We start from the raw sequence: 12,779 nt of genomic DNA, 5'->3' as shown, positions 1-12,779 counted from the left end.
CTTAGTAGTCAGAGGTCCACCCTTCACTTTAGCTGCAAGTCATGTGTGTGTCACATGGCTCTTGCAAAACACTTCTTGCCTATGTAGATTTTGCAACGCCTGTGACTTGATAATGAAATGCTCTTGGGGCTATTTGAGCTGAAATGGCACTTGCCTAGAAAATCTGGTGATGGCACAGTTGTTTGGTTTGGTTTTTTGTTATTTTTGGGGTGTTTTTTTTGTTGTTTTGTGTTTTTTTTTCTTCCCCTCTCGTAGAGCATTGTTGTACCTTGTCTGGTGAATATGGCATTTTTGTCTGATGGGCCTGCTCGGGAGTAAGAATGTCTGAGCTCTCTTGTCAATAGTTGACTGTATCTTGGCAACTGTAAGAGCAGTGGCTTGACCACCAGGATGTTGAGGACAATAAACCTCGTTTTGCTCATGGCTTTCTTGAGTGAAAAAGAGGAGTTAGGATTAGTTCAAAAGCATTTTAAAAACCAGCTGCTGCATTCTCAATACTGCAATGTGGGTTTAGGATTCTTTTCACTGAAGCTGGCTTTGTTGGCACTCCAGTTTGGGATGGTGAAGCCACTGTGCCTTCTAATGTAACTGAAGTGGTTATGGTCTTGAAACGCACTTGTGATATGACACTACTGGTCTAGATATCCATTGTCTGTTTGGGGGTGACACTTCTAAGAACTTTTTTCCTCAGAGCATGCTTTTGCACACAGCTGGGGCTACTGATTTGCGTGGTCGTGGCTGTTGTGTTTTCTGCATATGGCAACACGATTGCAAGCACGCTGGGCCCTTGAAAATCACCTGAAGAGCAAATAGGAATAGAAGGCAAAGCAGTCATCAGCTAGTGTGAGGGAGTTGGTGAAAACTAAGAGATACAGGCAGGAACTCAAGTTACATCTTGGCTTCGTTTCATAACAAGCTCGCTCCTGTGGCTTGAGAAAACACCAAAACAGTAGCTGAAGGTAGTCTGTGGGTAAAAGACCAACAGATTGTGCTTCTGTGGTTGTAATGCCTCTCAGAGTTAAACTAAAATTTACCTTGCAGACTTGTGGGGTTTATAGTGGAAAACTGCCTGCAAAGTGTTAGGCCACTAATACTGTGGGTAAAGAAATAGGTTGAAGGGGACTTTTTCTGTAGATTTTTTGCTTTTCCTGAAGCTTCTCAGCCTCTCTAGACTGATGCAGAGAGCAGTTCCTAGCAGTGAGATACTGAGTCCTGCTCTGAAGACAGGAAGAATATTTTGAGGGAGTGCTCATTCATGGTGGAGAGGACAGCTGAGTTCTTGAAAGCGAAACAAAGAAGAAAAGCTGTAGCTAAAGATTAATTTGTAGTATTCAGTTGCCACTGCCTGGTGAAGTTGTGTCTGCAGGGTGAGGATGAGAGATGGGAAGGGTGTGGTGAGATGGACAGCAAATATCTGTTGCTGTAATATGCATACTTGGATCAATGTTAAAGCAGGGATAAGACTTATGGGATTATGACATTATTCCTTCTGGTTACCTGTAACAGATTCAGGTACAGATGTCCTTTTAGAAGTGCCTTGCCTATAATGTAATATATTTTCACTTTTCTATCACAGCTTCAGATCAGGCTGTAGCCCTGAATCATTTCAGGGCATGTCAGGACTCTCTGAGGTCAGTGGGATAGCTAGGTAAAGTTTATTAATAAATATCTGGCTCCTTCAATTTTCCTAGCAAAGTTACAGGATTAGTAGCTGCTGGTGCAAGGGTTTGGGGGGAGGGGAGGTGGGAGGGTGGGCAGTGTGTGTGCTGTCAGCTTCCATGAAATGTCTGGGCTGTGGAACAGCCTGGTGGGCTGTTTAATATGCATTTTCATTTCAGCAAAAGAGCTGAAGAGGGGTGACTTAGATATTAGTGCTGGCATTTGGAAGCTAAGTTCTCAAAACACCTGCCTGCCTAGCACTGGGATGTGTTCCTTCAGTGTTCCTCTCCCCCTTATGGTGTTTAAATGAGCAAAATGTCAATATTGACTCTGTTATGACTAGATCACATCAGGTACAGTGTTTCCTTCTCCTTTTGCAGCTTCCATGTAGTAGGCTGACTAGCATAAACCCACTGGTGGGTTAACTATCTTAACAGCCAAATGATATTGAGAATTGATCAGTGCTCTGTAGTGTCTGTATCTTGTTCTAGATACCTTCTTCAAGGAGATATAAGGACAAAGTTTTTTTGAGTAATTTTGGGATTTTTTTTAGTGCTTCAGAGAATACCTGTGTAGAGGCTTACAGTCTTGTTTGAGGGTGTTCAGTAGATAACAATTGAGTGATAGCTTCTGAGTTGCTGGAATCACCTGAAATTGTTGTGTTCTACCCTTTCTAAACAGGGACCTGCAATGCGAAGTGAAGTTACGTCTTCTGGGTTCTTTTTATTTGCACAAGCAGTGTGCAGTCAGAGTGACAGTCATGCTCTTCAAAATTTCTTGGGTGGTAGAACAAAGCTAGAGATTTGAGGCTGCTGTGAGTACCTGTTACAGTAAACTTGCAGCTCACATCATTGATGAAAGCTGATTCCAGCAGTTCTTTGTTGGAGAGGGATGACTACCCAGTCTTCTCTGTTTTGGTATAAAACCTTCCTGGCATTTAAAAAAAATGCCCACATGTCTACCTGTATGAACAGCAGTACTTGAGAGGCCTGCAGGTCCCCTGTTCCACATAACTTTCCCCAGGTCTGACCTGATTTGACTTCCTGCTCTTCTGCTGAGTTTGCTGCCTATTGCATGGAAAACACATGTAATAGGAAGATGCTGCTCTCTGCTCAGAAGTGTCAGGGTTGTTTTGGAGGTGCCTTTTTTGCAAGATGCCATTAAACTTAGCATATCTGTTCTTTATCTCTTTGTCAAGAGGAAGTTGCCACATCCTCTTCCTGATGGGGAGGATTTGAAAGCCTCACTCTTAGTGGCAGTATCTACCTACCTTGCTGCACACATTCTTCCAGCATGGTCTCTCTTAGGGCTGCTGAGTATAACTAGCTTATAGAAATGGTGAGAAGTAGATGAATGATAAATCTGAATTCACACCACCTCCAAGCAGCATGGAGAAGGCTATACTGCATAGCTCAGCCTGCTTTATGAAGGCTCCCTAAGCTGGAAAGCTGATAAGTATTCATGTTTAAAGAGAAAAACCCCATGCCTTCAAAAATGGGTGTGTGGCTCTCCAGGAGCAAATATTAAATGCATGGCTTTTTGGACACATTGCTACATTGTAGCTCATTAACACAAATTTCTGCTTTTTTTTTTCTCAGTTTCCATTTTTTTTAATTTTAACTGTTGTTGTACCCTGAGAGCTGTCTGTAGCATCACACCATGTGTAACAGACAACTCATTTGGTTCTCAAGACCCAGATGTAGGCACCTAATGTATTTTAAAATGTCCTAAAGCAGAGATACATAGAAAGGAAGTTAGTATATCATTGGAATATGGAACCGTTTTAATATTTTAAAACAGAAATACCAAGGTTCTACCTAAATTACCTTTGAATTGATTCAAGATCTAAGGTCAGTCTTGCTTAGCTGGCAGAACTAGGTTTTTGTGATGCAATACTCATTTCTAGGGTCAGAGACAGAGCTAACCCAGTCAAGGCCATTTCCAGCCATGCTGCAGCCTGACTGGCATTGGCCCAGGTGTTGGTTGGGGTGAGACAGGTGGCTTAAGTCACTGTATGAGCCCGTGGTTGCCACTTGCTTCTGGAAATACTGAAGCCCAAAGTGAGGGTAAGTCTTAATAGCAAAGGTGTCAGGCCCTCTATTTAAGGCTTCTGGGTTATTTTTGCATTAACAGTAGTGCTGTGTATAAACCCTTATCGTTCTTTGCTTCTGGAAAGTGAAAAATTTTATAGCAGAGTAGATCTGTTTGGAAGCTGTTCTTGGCAGGGGGACCTGAATTTCCCTTGGAAGCAAGGGGAGGCTCCTAAGTGAATCTTTCTGACTCATAGCTGAAGCTTACCTGCGCCAGAGTGGAATGATTTTTTTTTTCCCCCACTAATTTTAGTGAGGACAACATAGTGGTAATATTCATGTGTTACCATTCTTAAGGAGATTATAACGTGCTGCAAGCTCTAATTCTTTCAAGTGTATTAGTGCCTACTGTAAGTAATAATTTAACTTCAGGATTGCTGAAAATTCCGGTTTTGCAGAGAGCTGAACAACCAGGACTTCGAAGGAGCTGTTTGAAGGCTGAAGCAATTGTGGCTTCAGTTTATGTGTAATCCTGGGGAAGAAGGCATAGGCTTAACAGCAGACCTGATCTCAGAGCTGGTGTACCTTCCCTGGGTCTCCAGGTTAGATAGAGTTTCTCTGCTGCTCTTGAGGAACTAAATTATTAGTGGGGCAAGAAGTTTACATGTCTCTTGGTACAGTTATTGGGTAACCCCGTGCCTGGTATTTTGGATGATGGTGGTGGAGAGGCAGCAAGAGCTGAGGGTAACAGTAGCACTGGTCAGTGCAGTCCCACTTCAGTGAGCCTTAGGTTTTAAACATGTTTTTTGTGATGAAGTACCACTGTTTATCCTCAACCACTGCTGGCTTATTGGGGTGGCTATGGTGATGCATCTGGAAGTGGAGCCACAGGAAACAAACCTGTTCTGTGAAGCACGGGAGTTGGGGGTGGGGGCCAGTGCTCAGGACTCCAGGTTGGGAGGTGGGATGTTGGTGTCACCTTGTGGGCAGTCCCAGGCTTCAAGAAATGGGTATTTTGTCCATGATCACCAGTGTAAGAGTATGAACAGTAATAATACTTCAGCTATCTTGAAGCTGTTAAGATCTGTGGGTTATGTTGTAATGTAACTCATCTTCCCCAAACATTTTGGGTTATAACTGTCATTCTATGAAAGTCATCTTGCCCTGGGTTAGTTCATTACTTGATAGGTGGAGTAGTCAGTTCTGTGACCATAAGATGCTGGATATCCTTTTGACTTTGATTTTTTTTTAAAAATACCTCGAGTGCTTTTAGCTTTACACTGATAGGGAAGGTTGCATTTCTAAGGGTCAGTTCTGACTTCTCTCTAGCCTTGACAAGTGCTGCAGAACCTGATGAAGGTGTAAGTTGAGCGTGTTATTGCAGCCGAGGACCAGCCAAGAGGATGGTCATTTGGGCACTGGAGCAGAGGATTAGTGAAAAGCTGAACAGTTGACCATCTGTTTGGCAGTTAGTGTCTGGGAAGGGATGCAGTTTCCTGGCTGGAATCCTGCCAGCTGCAGTCATTGCAAATGTTGGGGAAGAATAGGTGGGGACAGTTGACTTCGGGCATTTACATACACTTTATCTTCTGGGCTAAGTGGGCATAGAAGTATGTCTGCTGTAAACTCTTGTAGTTAAATGAGAATAGAACTGAACACTAGAGTTGTAAACCTAGAATGGGTTAGTCCAGCACTTGAAAAGCAAAATAACTTGTGCAAGTGGTGGTTTGTTGCTTTTTCTCTGCTGCTTGATGTCTATTAGTCTTATAACTAACACAAAATCTAATGTTTTGCCAAGACTAAAATCTTAACTACTCCTTGAAATATGAGACTAGGTTGGTCATTGATGATACTGGGCTTGTTCCCTCAGTGCTGGGAGGACTTGACATTAAATAAAAATATAATTGTCACCTCTTCATGTGACTTGAAAATTACTGATATATCACCTGACATCCTCTAGAGAATGAATGTATCCTCATCTGGCAATGGCTTTAACTTTATTATAATTCCTGAAAGGCAAGTAGAGTATGTGATCACTGTCAGCTGTAATAGTCTATCATGGAAGGTTCATTTTGCTTTAGCAGGCCACTGAAGTTAGTGTTCATAGTTTGTATATTTAAATTGCATATTGCGCAATTTGATTCTGCTGGAACTTAAATTTGGGTGACTTCAACTAGGGAATTGGTTGCTGTTGGCCAGCTGTGTGGTATTTGTGAAGCTGGGCAGTGGAATCAAGCTTTTGACTTCAAAGAAATTGCAAAGATAATGGGTCTGGTGGACAGCAGGCTATTGCTACCATTTGCATCTTGAGTCATTCAACCAAACAGTAAAGTCTCCCACTTAATTGCAAAGCATTATTTTAATCTTAGCTAGATCACAAAAGGCTGAAGTTGGACTGTGTTAGTCTTGGTGATACTAATATCCCCATAGTAACTTTCTAGAAAACCACAGTTCTACACAGAAATGCTGTGTTCAAAGCATCTGCACTTCCCTTACTAAGTAAATTAAGTAAATTGTGTGTCTAAACTGGGTAGCAAAGCTTGGAGTTGCAGGTGACCTCCCTAGTAGTGAATTAACTTATTCTTCTCAAACATAATAATATACCAGATACTGTGTTCTCCATTTAGTGACCTTTTTCTTTTTTCCTTCTGCAGTGACTATTTATTCAAGCTACTTCTGATTGGAGACTCCGGTGTTGGGAAATCTTGCCTTCTTCTTAGGTTTGCAGTAAGTGATCATGCTTGAAAACTTAATGTAAAAAAAGCTACCAGGTACTTAGCAAAGAAATTCTTTGCTACAAGAACTACTTGATAGGACAGGTGACTGTCAGGTCTGGTATACTGAGAAATAATCGAAGCATTGCAAAACCCTCCTCTCTTTTGCATTTATATCTACCTGGTGTATTTGAGTAATACAGAAAGAAACAATATCAAGAATATGTCCAGTTAAGTTTAATTCTTGTTTTCCTGTTACTTGAAAACAATTGAATTTCCATCATTACACTAGTGACAGAGCACTGAAGACTGAAGAACATACTTGGATTTTAGGATGTGGACCTTCAAGTGTGAAGAGTACAAATGTGTCAGGGCAAGACCTTAATCAGTTACTCCTGAATCTGAATATTTTCAGTGAGATTAAGTTTTCATTGAAAAGGCCTACCAGTTGCTTAGCCAGAGGGAGGAGTAATTAAAAATTCTAGGGATAATAAGGCCCTATGCTTCCTTTAGTGAATGAGTGTATCAAAAGTGTTGAAATTGCTGATGGGCTGCTGTGGCTGCAGTTTGGTGCAAGAAGCTCTTGTTTTCCTGTCAACAGGAAAAGTTTAAATGAGTTTGATAGCTGTGAGTAGAAAAAGCTGGAGTCCAGTGTACTCCTTATCTGTGCCTATGCCAAAGTGCAGCTTTATGTTGCCATGGGAAGAGAGGAAGGAAGGGAGAATACAGGGCATTAGTTTAGAAACTAGGGTTTGATACTATTGCAAGGTGAGGGCAGTGGTTTCACAGCGTAAATGGTTGCTCTAGGTACCTCTGGGAAGAGCCTGTTTAGTAAGAAATGGTGGCCTGGCGTGTACGAACAGCAGCAGTGAAGTCAAAGCCATTGCAACTGCTGTTTGCACAGTATTAGGGCAGGGAGACACTAAAACCAGTAGGAAAATGTAACCTGCTGTGCTCTCGGATCTGGAGGCAGTGGGTTGGAGGTGACACCAAAGCTGGAGGACTACTCCCAGATCAGTCTAGACTGCTTCTCTTGCAGACACTTCTGAATTATTTTTTGCTTCATGTGAGTAATCCAACTTTTTTTTATAGCCAGCCTAAGTTCATGCTCAGTTATCTGATGTTTCTTCATCTAAGTAGCTTTTTCCTTCAGGAGGTTGACTTTCTAACTTAGCTATTTTATTTCAACATAGGGAATTACTGCAGCATTCACTTGCCTGTGTTTTTCCCACTGTGGGTTAAGCAGCATCAGGCTTTTCAAACATACCCATTTGAGTATTGAAATGTTAAGGAAATTAATGTCATGTCTTTCCAAAAGGCTCAATGCTTTATTCTTACTTGCAGATGTATTACCTAAGGTGTCTTCATAATCCAAAGAAAACCCTTGCTTTTTTTTGGTGGTTATATAAAAACATATATATAAAAATAAAGCTTTTTGTTGCGTATTTTACATGAAGTTCTCTCTTACTGATACTTTGGGAACAGAAACTTCCTTTATGCTGGAAAGCTAATGATTACTAGAAGGCAACAGACTGATCTATGGTTCCATGTGTGCCTTAAGGCCTGCTGGAGATTCCACAGTCAGGTCTCTGCAAGCTGCGAAACTGGTGCAGTGTTTTCCTTCCTGTGTTTACACAGACTGCAAAGCAGAGGACATAACACAAGTAGCTGTAACTCTAAACTGCCTTAGCAACCAAATGTGGCAGCAGAAGATCTGAAACTCAGACATGGAGTGCCAGTGAGGCACAATCTCTGACTTGTAGGTAGCTGCTGTATAATACGGATGAAAAATCATCAAAGGAAAATAAAAATCTGGGGCATTTTAATAACTATAATTGTTATTCTAAGTAGCTCCTCAGTCTGCCAACATGAGCAAAGACTGTTTTTTAAACTACAGTTTAGAAGGACTTAGTGCTACAGGATTTCCAGAAAAGAGGCTTTCTGACTAGCTTTTGGAGCATAAATCTAATTGTGTGAGGTAATTTTAAAAAACTGCAGAATTTTTGAAGAGTAAATACTCAGTGAAAATACTTAGTGACATACTGGACTTTGCCATGAAAGATCAGACACTAGGGAATTAAAAACCTTGTCTGGTGTCTGCCTGTGGCATAATAAAGTAGGTGACTGCAGGAGAGGTGCAGTTGTTTTGACTTCTGTTTGCTCTTTTTCCTAGGATGATACCTACACAGAAAGTTACATCAGCACGATTGGTGTGGACTTCAAAATCAGAACTATAGAACTAGATGGGAAAACAATCAAGCTTCAGATAGTAAGTAGTATTTCTCAACTCTAATCTGTTGGAGTACACAGTTGCATTAATAACTACTGGTAGTTACTGTTGTACTTTAATCATTAAAATATAAACAATATCTTCCCTGACACAAGAGGCTAGGCAGTTATTACAAGACTTCCTGTGATGTATTCTTAAAGGGGGATGGTTATCAAGGCTGGCTGCCTGACAGAGGAAATGGCTTGTTACATATTTATTTTCTTCAGAAGAAAAGAGGGCCTAAGTAAAAGGCACTATGAGCTGTGAGCTGATGAAGTGTAGAATCCTTTGCTGAACTGCTCTCACCTCAGAACTGGTGTAGTTCTGCAGTATTTGGCAAGGAATTGTGTGAGTGTGAACTTCACACAGTTTTCTAAGATGCCTTAGTTCTACAGCAGCTGTTAATATCAGGCTGCACTGGCTGTTGCTGGAAACTGCTTTTGTTGACCAGAATGGAAAAACTGACACAAACACTTGTAACTGGCCTGCCTGCCTTAGCACTGGGCGGTGTTTTCTCGTTATGCTTTTGGCCTTTTGCTTGGAATAAGCAGGGGAAGAGACTTGGCAGTTCTTTCCTCTAATCTTGAAGCACTCTAAAAGGGTGACTGGTGTAATGAAATCTAATATCTATGCAAGGTCACACAATCCTTGTCAGCCACTGCTTCCAGCTGGAGCAGAGGCTTCCAGGACTTGAAGGCAATGACTCAGGGATTCCAGGCTGTGTTGTGGAGCTGGAGTCCACTTTATGGCCAGAAGCCTAAGCCTTTGTCTCTAGACTCTAATGTAGTTGTTCTGAGTCCAGAGTAGCCCACTAGGAATGCTACTACTACTGAAGTTTGTCTATGACTCCTAACTGTTCTTAATGTGCAGCTAGCTCTGTTCTTGACATGGCTTCAGGGAGGGATGTTTGGGTGAGTGCTGGTCCTGGCCTGGTGGGTGAAGGGGTCAGGCACCTCAGGTCCCTTCTTAATACTTTCAGCAGGCAAAGAAACCCAGTTTTGGTTTGAGTTGTTGCACTTCATCCCTTGAAGAGGATGTTCCCTTTATATGTTTGCTGCAGTTCCTGTACCAAGGAAGCTGAAGGGAGCAGTCATGTTAGACCCACACCTCTTTGACCTTGTTCTTAACAGGTTTTCAAGCCCTGGTTCACGTTTGTTATTCTGACCATTGTACCACAGCTTCTTTACGGGTCAAACTGCTTATTGTTTTGCTCAGTGAGATCTCTTGACTACGCTTGTCTGAAACCAAATAAAAAAGCACTTCTAGAATAGTACCTACTGAACTGTAATTCTCCTCAGTTACCATGTTTGATCCTCTCTGATCCTGTTTGATGCATACAGTTTCAGAGCCACATCTGTAGCTGTGACTTGGGTATGCTGATAGTTGGATGGCTGATCAGCTGAGCTGTATGTCTGCAGGCTGGTGTGTAACCTGGTACAGCTACACGGCAGTAACTGATGGTGTTGTTTGCCTTGTAGTGGGACACAGCGGGACAGGAGAGGTTTCGAACTATCACTTCCAGTTACTATAGAGGCGCTCATGGCATCATAGTTGTGTATGATGTTACAGATCAGGTAAGTGTTAAACCTGTGCCTGGAGAGTTTCATCAAGTGGAATGCACTAGGCTGATAAATAAATAAAGCTAGGAATTCAACAACTTGGCAGTTGTTACAGAACAGTGGTGATGTTCTTTAGGCTGTGTTAAGGTTTATCAAGCCAAATGTGTGTATTGGTTTCCAGTGCTAAACACAGAAGTAAAAGGAGCAGTGGGATCTGTGGCTCTGAAGCAGTTGTATGTTAGACTTAACCTAAAACTAGGTGGGTTGGTAACTGTTCTGTGGGAATACTTCTCACCTTGCATTTGGTAGAAGGAAGCCTGTGTTACTTAGGGAAGTTGTTGAAAGATTTCTGAATGTACTTGAACTTTGGTCTACAATGGAAACTGGCATTTGAGACTGAAAATTACCAGTCTGTGTGCAGGACACAATGGAGCCAGTGCTTTCTCTGAAAGAATCCCAGAAGATTACCGGTGCAGTTGCCCAGTTTGAAGGGCTCTTAGGAAGTGTAGAGTTTGCTGAATTAATAGAAAAGGAACTGTTGGGTTCAGCACTAACTTGAGTATCAGTTCAGCATGGCAGCTTTACCTTTCTGAAGTCAAAGTTTGTTCCAGTATCTCTACAACAATGTGATTTGTACCCAATACCTGGTACTTGGTAAATGCCTGGTATTCTTCTGGTTTCATCTGTGTGCCATGTCTTTTATTATCTGCTACAGGAGGAGGAGGAGTTCCAGATGGTAGAAGTTACTGACTATTCAAGATGCAGAGCAGAGAAAAATAATGGGGGGGAGCACAGCAAGGGAGGAGGAAGGGCTGATTGTAGGGCTTGGAGCATGGTCTGAGGAGCTGTACAGACCCTGTGTTCACTCTCCTGTCCTGAGGCAGTCAGAGGAGTACTGTAGTATTAAAGTATAGAGGTCCCACTTGTGTGGTTCTGAATCACACTGATAAGCTAAGTACACTGCTTCATATTCTTTCCCAGTCATTACTGAACAGTGCTGAGCTTTCCTTTTGGTTAAGGGTCTTGCTTACAGTTCTCTTACCTCCTAGGAGTCTTTCAATAATGTAAAACAGTGGCTGCAGGAGATAGACCGTTATGCCAGTGAAAATGTCAACAAGTTGTTGGTGGGGAACAAATGTGATCTGACCACAAAGAAAGTAGTAGACTATACAACAGCAAAGGTATGTTGGTATTGATGTGTGTTTCCTTTGGTTGAGCACCTAGTCTGGGTTCTAATGCCCTTGAGGAAGTTCTGGTGCAGGGAAGTGTCTTGGTACAGGGGTGTTGAGGTGCCATAAATGCTTTTTATGGCACCTTTATGGTTTAATGACCTGCTGCAGCATAAATCATCATCAGACTGGAGGCTGGGAGTGGGGTGGTGGTCTAGGAGCTAGTGGCTTATCCAGTGGTGCACCAGGAAATGAGGTATGAACTGGTGTATGAGCTTACTATTAATTGTTTCTCCATTTGCAGGAATTTGCAGATTCTCTTGGAATTCCATTTTTGGAAACCAGTGCAAAGAATGCCACAAATGTAGAACAGTCTTTCATGACCATGGCTGCCGAGATTAAAAAACGAATGGGTCCGGGAGCGACAGCTGGTGGTGTGGAGAAGTCCAATGTTAAAATTCAGAGCACTCCAGTCAAGCAGTCTAGTGGAGGTTGCTGCTAAAACTTGCCTCCCCCCTTTTTGTCTCACAACAATGAATTTGCAATCTGAACCCAAGTGAAAAAAAAATAAAAAATAAAAATTGCCTGAATTGTACTGTATGTAGCTGCACTACAACAGATTCTTACCGTCTTCACAAAGGTCAGAGATTGTAAATGGTCAATACTGACTTTTTTTATTCCCTTGACTCAAGACAGCTAACTTCATTTTCAGAACTGTTTTAAACCTTTGTGTGCTGGTTTATAAACGTGTAATCCTTGTTGCTTTTCCTGATACCAGACTGTTTCCTGTGGTTGGTTAGGATGTATTTTTGTTTTGATGTTTCTATTGGCATGTGTAGATGTCAGGTTTAGTCTTCTGAAGATGAAGTTTAGCCATTTTGTATCAAACAGCACAACAGTGTCTGTCACTTTCCATGCATAAAATTTAGTAAGATATATGTAAGATCTGATTTGCTAGTTCCTTCTTGTAGAATTATAAATGGAAAGATCACACTATCTGATTACTAGTTTCTTCATACTCTGCATATAATTTGTGGCTGCAGAATATTGTAATTTGTTGCACAATATGTAACAAAACTGAAGAAATGTTTAATAAATATTGTACTTATTGGAAGTAATATCAAACTGTATGGTGATAAATATTGTCTTAATTTGTATGGCTAAGGGGGAAATCAGGCTTGCATTGTGCACAAAACATATCTGTGTGCAGCCATGGCTCTCAGACCTTCTGGTAGACCAGAGACCTTCCCTGCAACTAAAACTAGTGACTATGGCCCAAAAGCCTGAGTTGTCATGGTGCTTAAGGCACGTATGCTGTACCAGAAACGCCCAGCCAATACTGATGGAGGCAAAATGTGCTCTGAATGTACAACAGTTCC

The 12,779-nt window shown here is 41.7% G+C and overlaps 1 protein-coding gene across 2 annotated transcripts; it reads left to right on the top strand.

The window, feature by feature from the left end:
* The first annotated feature begins 320 nt into the window (after positions 1–320).
* On the top strand, positions 321–12,525 carry RAB1A (RAB1A, member RAS oncogene family). 2 transcript variants are annotated; one of them, XM_009993443.1, is made up of 6 exons: positions 321–343; positions 6,344–6,416; positions 8,577–8,672; positions 10,151–10,246; positions 11,281–11,412; positions 11,705–12,525. In XM_009993443.1, the coding sequence occupies exons 1-6, from the start codon at positions 321–323 to the stop codon at positions 11,900–11,902; spliced, it is 618 nt and encodes a 205-aa protein (XP_009991745.1). In that variant the 3' UTR covers positions 11,903–12,525. The 2 variants fall into 2 exon arrangements, with proteins under 2 accessions (XP_009991745.1, XP_009991746.1); XM_009993444.1 differs by lacking the exons at positions 10,151–10,246; positions 11,281–11,412.
* The last annotated feature ends 254 nt before the right edge of the window (positions 12,526–12,779 follow it).

This window comes from Chaetura pelagica, unplaced genomic scaffold (assembly GCF_000747805.2).
Source record: "Chaetura pelagica isolate M959 unplaced genomic scaffold, ChaPel_1.0 scaffold472, whole genome shotgun sequence".
Lineage (NCBI taxonomy): Eukaryota > Metazoa > Chordata > Aves > Apodiformes > Apodidae > Chaetura > Chaetura pelagica.
Note: the sequence above shows the minus strand (reverse complement) of the source record. Positions and strands in the feature narration are given on the sequence as shown.

Excerpts from the sequence above, each read along its gene's own strand:
- RAB1A (XM_009993443.1), top strand. The coding sequence starts at position 321 with ATGTCTGAGCTCTCTTGTCAATA. Across the intron at positions 344-6,343 it reads TCTGAGCTCTCTTGTCAATA|TGACTATTTATTCAAGCTAC; the intron begins GTTGACTGTATC and ends TTCCTTCTGCAG. Across the intron at positions 11,413-11,704 it reads TAGACTATACAACAGCAAAG|GAATTTGCAGATTCTCTTGG; the intron begins GTATGTTGGTAT and ends CTCCATTTGCAG.